Source organism: Micromys minutus (genome assembly GCF_963924665.1).
Source record: "Micromys minutus genome assembly, chromosome: 2".
In the NCBI taxonomy this organism is placed as follows: domain Eukaryota; kingdom Metazoa; phylum Chordata; class Mammalia; order Rodentia; family Muridae; genus Micromys; species Micromys minutus.
Window position 1 is genome coordinate 23908550 of NC_137971.1, and position 10083 is coordinate 23918632.

General features: G+C 47.4%; 1 protein-coding gene across 1 annotated transcript; it reads left to right on the plus strand.

Annotated features, from left to right (window-relative positions):
* Positions 1–1693: 1693 nt before the first annotated feature.
* Positions 1694–6673, plus strand: PPP1R3C (protein phosphatase 1 regulatory subunit 3C). The gene is made up of 2 exons (XM_080911962.1): positions 1694–1849; positions 4033–6673. The coding sequence occupies exons 1-2, from the start codon at positions 1836–1838 to the stop codon at positions 4970–4972; spliced, it is 954 nt and encodes a 317-aa protein (XP_080768088.1). The 5' UTR covers positions 1694–1835; the 3' UTR covers positions 4973–6673.
* The last annotated feature ends 3410 nt before the right edge of the window (positions 6674–10083 follow it).

Consider the following 10083-nt stretch of genomic DNA (forward strand, 5'->3'; position numbering starts at 1 on the left):
ATTATCAAGTATTTTTCTTAGTGATATCCAGTAGACATTTCTTTAAAAATATATATTTATTGGGACTGGAGGGATGGCTCAGTGGTTAAGAGCACTGACTGCTCTTCCAGAGGTCCTGAGTTCAATCCCAGCAACCACACGGTGACTCACAACCATCTGAATTGGGATCTGATGCCCTCTTCTGGTGTGTCTGAAGACAGTAATAGTGTACTCATATGCATGAAACACATTTTAAAAAGTAAAGAAAAATATTTTAGTTTTACTCGTGTCTGTCTTTGGGTTTGTATGTGTAAGTGTGTGCAGGTCCTGCAGAAGCCAGAGGAGGGCCGGAGAACCCCTGAGGCTGGAGTTACAGGCTGTGTGTGGGTCGCCTGAGATGGGTGCTAGGAACAGATCTCTGGTTCTCGGAAAGAGCAGCAAGACATTCCTAACCTCTGAGCCAAGTCTCCGGCCCCACAGTACGGGTTTCTTGTTCTTTGCGCCACTATAACAATTGTAGTGTTTGACAGTTCAAAGACAGAGCAATGTTTTACTTTGTAAAAATAATCTGTACACATAACACATATAATAAAAATTATGGGGGGGAAAGAGGCCATGGATTTGAAAGAGAACAAGGAACGTACATAGGAACGTTTGGAGGAAGAAAAGGGAAGGGGAAATGATGTAATTATATTAAAATCTCAAGAAAAGAAAATAGTTTGTATTTGACTAACAGATTTAATTTTGTAGCCCCCTTCAAACCCCATCCCCGGGAGTTCTCGATGTAACCCCTGGAACTCACTTTGTAGACCAGGCTGACTTAGAACTCACAGAGATCTGCCAGACTCCGCCTCCAGAGTGTTGGCATTTAAGGCATGCACCACCACACCCCGTTCAACTTTATAGTTTTGAATAGTACAGCGGAGAGGGTCCTTGAAGCTCCAAAAGAAAACAAGGAAATCTCAGCGAAAGCAGCTGGGTGGGAAGGTCACGAAATGAACTGTGACTGTGAACTCTGCCTACACATGTCAGAACTCTCTAGGGATCTGGGCTCTCTGCTGCGTCTGGTGTCAGTGAGCAAGGACAATAACTCCATGTTGGCCCATAGGAGTTCGGTTCTTCCAAGGAGAAAACCGAATAGGTCAGCATACAGTTTCCGTCTTCTTATTTAGAGGCAGAGTCTCGCTAGGCTGTAGAGACTGGCCCGCTGCCTCTGTCTTCAGAGGGAAGAGAACACAGGTCCACGTTATTTCAAGGGCTCACGTGGTTTCTTAACCTGTGACTGGGTATGTGGCTTTATGTGTGAAGGAAGAAGAGCCAGCCAACTTCTTTTTCCTTGGGCCGAGGTGCTTGGACACACAAAGCAAGGAGCACCACGAGCGTTTCAAATAACACAGACGCCGGGTGGAGCCACAACTTTCTGAGCTCAGACTCAACTCTGCACCGGCCCACGCGTTTCCATGGAAGACCCCGCCAGGCTCGCATAAGCTGCGCAAGGCCAGCTGCGAGCCGTGAGCTACGTGCTGCACGCCAGGTTCCGGGAACACGGCTGGGTCCCCATGGCCCAGGGCTCCTGGACACTGCGGCCGCCTTCCAGCACGCTCTGGTCACATCCAGCCCCGCGGTGATCACGTTTCAGGTACAGGGGCTCGTGCCACAGCAGCACAGCGGTTGGTCCGGGCATCCGGCCTCTGATTGGTCCGAGGGACCGGCTCACGTGATCGGGCTCGGATAAGGGGCCTCCCCGGTTGCCTGCGGTCAGTCGGCGGGCTGGACCGCGGCGCTGACTCTGCTAGGTGCTGGGTGCGAAGTTGCTCAGGGTGAGATTGTCGCGGTCGCCGCTGTCTCTCCGCCCAATGAGCTGCACCAGGTAGGCTCAGTGCAACTCTGCGCCCGAATGGAGGGGAACCTGCAGCTGCGGGGATTTTGGGGACTTCTGTGGTTTTGTCTTCTCTGCAGATGGGAGACTCCCAGGTTGATGGCCGAGTTGAATCCTCCCGCAGGCCTTGAAGGGGTGGAATTTGACTTGTATTTTTTAGCTCCTGTTTTGGGAATCTACATCTCAAAGCAGAAACTTGCTTTAGTGAGTCAGCTTTACCTTTCCACGCTGAAGTGAAGTGAAGGGATTTCCACGCTGAAGTGACTGTTTCCTTTCAGCTCAAAGACCCAAGCACTTTGGCGCAGCTTAGCTTGCACCTTTACAAGTGGGTGAGGTAGTTTAGCCTGTGGCAAAACTTAGGGGAGGATTTTGAATTTCTTTTTCCCACTTCCTTATGCTGGTTTGTCATAGAAAATTCAGTCTTAGAGTTTGAATAAACGATTATTCTTGACTCTTGGCTGGAATTTAGAATTCCAGAGAAACAGCCCAATACTAAAACTCTCTATGAATGCAGAAGTGAAAAAGAAAAGCAGCAGCGCAACCAATGAAAAGCTAACAACAGCTCAAGCTACCAGGCCCCCCGAGACCATCTCATGAAATTTCATTGCTCCTCCAGTCCTGACTTAGTCCAAGAATTCTCCCTCCCAAACCCACCTGTTAATGTTGTGAGACAGATAGACCTAAAGCTTTTGTTGCTGGAAGTTTGTAATCCGCTCAGAAAAATCCTAGGGCTATTAAAGTGAGTTCTGTGTGCATTCTTTACCGGGTACTTTGTGATGATGATCATTTACAGGGTGCTGGGCTTCAACACTGGTGTGAAGAGAATTCTTCAAGCTAGACTATATATATGACCAGTGTATGCTATACTCATATATGAACTATTAAAGAACTAATAATTAATAGAGCCAGACTTCAAATTGGCACCCACTGTATTTGTTTCTTTGACCCATGAGGCTGAAATTGGAGAGGAAAATCTTAACTCCATAAGTGTGGAAGTAGACAGTGGTTCAAGGGAAGAAAGGCCAGAAAGAGTCTTGGTGGATGACTCTCGCTTTGATGTGAACTATGGTCGTTGCCTTTCCGCCTGTAAATACCAGCTTCCCAACAGTAGGAAACGCCATAGCAGCCCAAACCAGTAGATTCTGTAATTCCATCAGGCAAAGATGATGAACATCTTACTGTCTTCCCCTGTGGTTTCTCAGTATTTATAAATTCATATATCTACAGTGTATTTTAAGGCAGTTCAATTTCAGGTTGTCAGTTTTTAAAACCACACTTTATTTTGCATATATAACGTAAATCACAGGCTCCAAGGCGGAGCTATAGCAAAGTGGTCGTTACTGGACAGAATGAGCAAGCCTGCTACTTCAGCAGCCAGCCATTCCACTGACAGTCGCCACAGGCATCTTTCTACATGAAATGTAGATTGTTTAAATCTTTGCCTTTAGTCTGAGTTTATTGGCTGGTGTCGCAGTCGGATATTTGTGAAAAATGAGGATGACTGTGGTAAAATGGAAAAGCCCTTCTTTCCTTCAAAAAGTGTCACCGCCTGTCACTCTAGGGCCAATAGGACATTTTAAAAAATCGCTTCATTTTATCTCTTTCCAAGTGGATTACTTCTCCCGAGAAGCAAAACCGATTCAAGAGCCAAAATAAGGAGCAGCAGCCAGAGGGAGCGAGAGGCTTTGTCTGGGACTGTGGCTGTGGAGGAAACTGGCCACTGGGCTCTTTGGGGGAGGCTTTGCGACCATATTTACCTCGCTGGATCTGTGCCACGAAGCTCCACTGTTGCACTTCCAAGTCCTAGGAATCTGACTTTTTTTTTCCCCTAAGGGAAAGAAACTCCTTAGGTCTTGTTGATCTGACAGATTTAAGAATCACTGGCCCAGAACAGAGTACCTAATCCCAAGAGCTGGGTCAGACATGATCAGATCGAGCCCTCTTGTTTCTCAGATGGGGAAACCGAACCCTCTCTGAGTGTCTCAGGCAGTTTGCACATGGGTCCAGGAGCCTGCCAAGCACAGAGCTAGACTGCAGAGCTAATGACCCCAAGTGCTCTCCTTTTCTTCGTTTGATAGCACCTCCCTGCCCTGGAGTAACTAGTGTGTGCATTTGGGACCAGGGGAAGACTGCTCCAGACTGTGGTGACTACCGCTCTTTCTTTTCCATTCCAGAATGATCCATGTGCTGGACCCACGACCTTTGACAAGTTCTGTCATGCCAGTGGACATGGCCATGAGGATTTGCTTGGCCCACTCACCACCTCTGAAGACTTTCCTGGGTCCTTACAATGGTTTTCAACGAAGAAATTTTGTGAATAAATTGAAACCTTTGAAGCCGTGTCTCACTGTCAAGCAGGAAGCCAAATCCCAGAACGAATGGAAGAGCCCACACAACCAAGCCAAGAAGCGGGTCGTGTTTGCTGACTCCAAGGGGCTGTCCCTCACTGCTATCCATGTCTTCTCTGACCTTCCAGAAGAACCTGCGTGGGACCTGCAGTTTGATCTCTTGGACCTTAACGACATCTCCTCCAGCTTAAAACTTCACGAGGAAAAAAACCTGGTTTTCGATTTCCCCCAGCCTTCGAGCGACTACTTAAGTTTCCGGGACCGTTTCCAGAAGAACTTTGTCTGCCTCGAGAACTGCTCTTTGCAGGATCGGACAGTGACCGGGACAGTCAAAGTGAAGAATATGAGCTTTGAGAAGAAGGTTCAGGTCCGCATCACCTTCGACACCTGGAAAACCTACACAGACGTGGACTGTGTATACATGAAGAACGTTTACAGCAGCTCAGATACTGACACCTTCTCCTTTGCCATAGACTTGCCCCCTGTCATCCCAATGGAGGAGAAAATTGAGTTCTGCATTTCTTACCACGCTAATGGGAGGGTTTTCTGGGACAACAACGAGGCTCAGAATTACAGAATTGTCCACGTACAATGGAAACCCGACGGAGTGCAGACTCGGGGGGCACCCAAAGACTGTGCATTTCAACAGGGGCCCCCTAAGACTGAGTCAGAACCCACAGTCTTTGGCAGTCCGAGGCTTGCTAGTGGCCTCTTCCCAGAGTGGCAGAGCTGGGGGAGAGTGGAGAGCTTGGCCTCCTATCGATGAGCTTGGCCTCCTATCGATGAGCTAGGCAGTCTATAGATTGGCTTTGTCTGATCCTCATGCAATTCTAGGTCTGTATTGCTCAATATTAGGAAGTCTTACTTTCTATCAATAGATTTAGGTATGAGCTGTTGGGGCCTGGCTATAGAAACTGTAGCCACTTGAGAATGTAGTGTTGGGGCCTATGAGGGTGATGCCACCAGCTTTGTTCTGAAGGATCAAGGACAGCCTGGGCACTGATTTTATAGAGGCGACACCCTTTTTAGGGGTGCATTTTTCCACTTCCCTCTGAGTTCACTAGCTTTCACTTTAAGCAAGGAAAGGTTTGAAGACAGTTGGCGGTGATGGAATGCTGTGGGAAGGGTGTGAAGAGTGTGAAGTGTTTATTCTAAGGCTCTTAGACTCCAGTGAGGAGGAGCAATGGTTAGATGGATTTCCCATTGGTGGGAAAACACAAGGCTAACCTGTGTTTCAGAATGGGTTCTGCCGGCTTCTCCTGAGGAAGTAGCTCAGAGATGGGTAAAAGAAATCTGTTCTATGTATTTGTGCATAGAAAAATAAAAGGGTGTTGGATGGCACTGGGGGAAGGTGAACTGTGGGTCCGAGGAATTGAGGTCGTGAGGGCTAGTTGGCAGTGTGCTTGCCTAGCGTGTGTGAAGACCTGGGTTCCAGGCCTAGCACTGTACAGCTGGGGTGGCGGCACACACCTTCAATCCCAGCATGTTATAGTGAAGGTGGGCAGAGGCAGGAGGATTAGAGATCCAAGGTCATCTTTGGCATGCAGAAAGTTGGAGGCTAGCTTGGGCTGTAGAGTCCCTGTCCGGAGGAAACGATACCGAGAGATCTTAAGTGAATCCTTTCTGTCCAGACACGGTCTACCAGAAACCATGTTTTGAAGATCGCTGAAGCAAATCCGGCTTAGCACTCTTAATCGGACAAGTGGCTTTGTGATGAAGGCATCGTTCTTGGGTTCTGGCTACAGAACGCAGCCTAACATCTGACATGTTGTCACTAATGACTAGCAGCGTGCAGGGACTACACATCATGTCAAGGAGCGCTCTTTCAGTGCCTCGGCTAAACCAGAACACTAGCTGTTTAAACCGGTTACCTGAATGGCCATCTAGGAACTCACGATTTTGGGGGAGGGGGCCCTTATTTGAAGGCCTCTTCGCTGGTGTTCTCCTGAAATTACCAGGAGTGCTACCAGCATGCACAACTCACGTCCTTCATATTGAAGGTGACTCATCTTTCTGCCACACTTTTTTCGATGTGATGTTTGAAGTGGGGACTGACACCAGAGTCCCAGTGCAAGAATCCAGGGCCTTGCACGTGGAAGTATCGGACTATCTCATGCCTACTCTTGTCTTGCTGTTTCAGTTCCTAGTCAAAATGCTTCTTTAAAATGTGGAGGTGGATGACTTTGAATGTGAACAGTTTTTGTGTGTGCATAAGTCCACTTTGTGGGATCTCGAGGACAGGTGTCCTGGGATGAGTGCTGTTATCAGTGGGCATGTCCTTTGAGGTGTGCTGGGGACGTGCGGTGAATTTTAACATATGTGATCTGCCATGCTGGAAAAACACTATCGGGATATCTCCCCTGCGATGGTATCTGACGTTTGGCTAGCATCCATAAGTTCTCTGCTGTAAATATCTACGTTGTCCCTTATGACGCTCTCACTTTAAGAATAAACGTGCTTGGTAGAAGAGCTGAGAATGTTTTCTTTCTCCAAACTATAACTGGTCAAATCAGACATGTAGCCACTAAAGGTCTCCTGTTTTGCCTAGCAGCCAGCAAGCAAGCTGGTTTGGACCAAGAAGTGGATCAACCTGCACACATTCACTTGCCTCAGACTCACTAGTGACCTCAGGTCCTGCGGCCTGACTGGGGCCTGGATCCAGAGGCAGTAAGCTGAGCTGCTGTTATTGTCCTGTCTGTGGTTCTTTCTTATCTCGCATGCTTTGTGCTGGGCCAGGCTTATCTTGGGTGTTACCTGTCACTTTTACAGTAGGGAGAGGATGATGTAGGAGGTTTGGAATAACTGCTCTTACTTACTTTTGCTCTAGTATTTTCTGAGGGGCAAAGCTTGGAACTATAGAGAAGCCCCAGGAGAGGCCCATGGATGTTAGTCTTGGGCTGAAGGGGAAGCGCAGCTCTTCAGGGTGAGTCAGTAGGGCATGAACCTAAGGTGCTTTTCCAGTTTTGCCCAAAATCGCCATAAAAGTCTCCACACTGTATCTTTATTATTATTATTATTATTATTATTAAAATTTATTTATTTATTTATATCCCAAATGCTGCTCCCCTCACAAAGCCCCTCCATCCCTCTCTCCTTTTTCTCTGAGAAAGTGGGACCACTCTGGGTATCTACCCAGCCTGTCCTATCAAGTCTCAGTCAGATTAGTACATCTTCTCCCATTGAAGCCAGACAAGGTAGCCCTGTTGGGGAACAGATATCACAGTCAGTCTACAGCTTTAGGGAGAGCCTCCACTCCAGTTGTTGGGGGACCCACCTGGAGACTGAGCTGCACACAGTCAGGCCACAGCTTTAGAGACAGCCCCCACCCCAGTTGTTGGGGGACCCACCTGGAGACTGAGCTGCACACAGTCAGGCCACAGCTTTAGAGACAGCCCCCACCCCAGTTGCTGGGGGACCCACCTGGAGACTGAGCTGCACACAGTCAGGCCACAGCTTTAGAGACAGCCCCCACCCCAGTTGCTGGGGGACCCACCTGGAGACTGAGCTGCACACAGTCAGGCCACAGCTTTAGAGACAGCCCCCACCCCAGTTGTTGGGGGACCCACCTGGAGACTGAACTGCACACAGTCAGGCCACAGCTTTAGAGACAGCCCTCACCCCAGTTGTTGGGGGACCCACCTGGAGACTGAACTGCACATCTGCTACATATGCTTCACACTGCGTCTTAAATTTTTTATATTGAAAATTTTTTATATACTTTGATCATGTTTTCCCTCCCTGAGTTTCTCCCAGATCCTCCCTACTTATTCAACTTTATGTTTTTTTTTTTTAAAGATCTCTTTATAAAACAAACAAGGAAGAAAGAAATACCCCTTCCACACAAAATGGAAATCAAAATAAAAAGGTGAAAGACCTATAAGACACAAAAATGCCCAAGCAAAGCAAAATGAGACAAAAAAAGACAGAAAGTCTACAAAAAAAAATACCACTGAGATGTTATGTGTTGGCCTTACTCCTGGGCAAGGGGCCTGGCCCGGAGTGTGGTTAACATACCCACGGGCACTTCATGGGCACAAACAAACTTTTTCTCAGCCAGAAGATATCAAGTGCAGATTGCTTCTGGCTTAGGAGTGTGAGCCCATGTCCCTTCTCAGTGCTGGGACCCCTTGCACCTGTGCCGGCCTTGTGTGTACCATCAGTCAGTTCATAGTCCCCCCTCCCCCCGTTGTGTCTGGAAGACACTGTTTCCCTGGTCCACCATCCCCTCTGGCTCTTCCTACCCTTCTTTCTCTCCTGCAGAGTGGCTTTGATGGATGCACCCACTTAGCACCGAGTGCTCCAAAGTCCCAGTCTCTGCACTTTGTCCAGGTGCCAGTCTCTGCTTACACAATGTCCTAAATTGAAAAAGTAATCAATGACTAGTCTATCTGAGATGCTGAATTATAAGAATAAGCTTTTATAACAGCATCCTTTGTATTGGGTGCTATAAACTCTAAGTCTGACCACAGATGTATTTTATTTGGTACATAGATTTTTTTTTTTTTTTGAGATAGGGATTGACTTTATAGCCATGACTGGTTTGAAATTCTCTTCATAGACCAGGCTAGATTCAAACTTGAAGCACTCTGCCTACTTCTGCCTCCTAAGTGCTGGGATTATGTTTGCCAGCACATCTGACATAGAGTGTCTTACGAAAAGTATATTGTCAGCAGACATATAAAACACACAGATGTCATTTTTCTTTCTTTAAAAATGGCAAGTTCTGTCCTGGCAGCAAATGCAGGCTGAAGAGCAACCTTCTCTTTTACGTAGGGCATGCTGTCCCGAATGGGGCAAGCCTGGGCTACTTGCCAAAACTCCATACCCTTGGCTGTATTCTGGCACTCTTGGCTGGTCTCTCAAGGTCACAGTCAGCATTTTTGTCCCTTCTGGATCTATTCATGGTAATGACTGTGTGAAGAACACTTTCTTCCAAGAGGTGCACAAAACTTGAATTGAAAACCATGAGCCTCAAATGTAGACTTTATAAAAGAGGAAAATAAGATCGATCGAGGTGGGATGACAAACTCAACCTGCGCCAGGTTGGTCAGTGGCTTCTGGCCATGTGTTCCTTCCTGCTCTTGACGTTTCTTGGAGTGTCCCATGAGACCCTATTTCTCAATATCTGGGCAGTTGAATGAAGGAGCTGTTTCTCAGCAGACATTATCCTGGCCAGCTCTTCTTAGCTGCCTGTGTCAGCCTCACTTGGTGTTGGCATATTTAAGGGCTGTGCCCGAGTAAGGATCTGGTGAACAATAGGGAGATAATTGTACCCATTTCACATGATGATTAGCTGCCTGGGAGAAACAATGTAGTCTTTAAGATTATTAACACAGGGGGTAGGTTAGATGGCTCAGTAGTTAAGGGCTATTCTTGCAGAAGACCTGAATTTGATCCCCAGTGCCTATGTTGGTTGACTCAACTGCTTGTAACACCATTTCCAGGGGATCCGGCTCTGTGGATGCCTGCACACACGTGGCATGCATTCACACACACACACACACACACACACACACACACACACACACATACATTAGATTTAACATGGAGGAATGGCTCCTTTGATGCTTGAAGAACAAGGAGATTGAGTTGTTCAAATGAGTCTTCTAATGTCTATTTCTTTGCCTTTATTTTTGAGACAACTCTCATGCAACCCAGGCTGTTCTCAAGCTTACTCCATAGCCAAGGATAACGGTGAACACCTGATCCTCCTCCTTCACCTCCTTCCACATGCTGAGACTGCGGGGATAGCCACCGAGCACATGCTGAGACTGCAGGGACAGCCACCGTACAGCTCCCGCACCGCTTGTATGCTTGTTTATTTTTTTCTTTTTCTTTTCACTAACAGGTGGTAAAATGGAGGTCCTGAGATTAAAA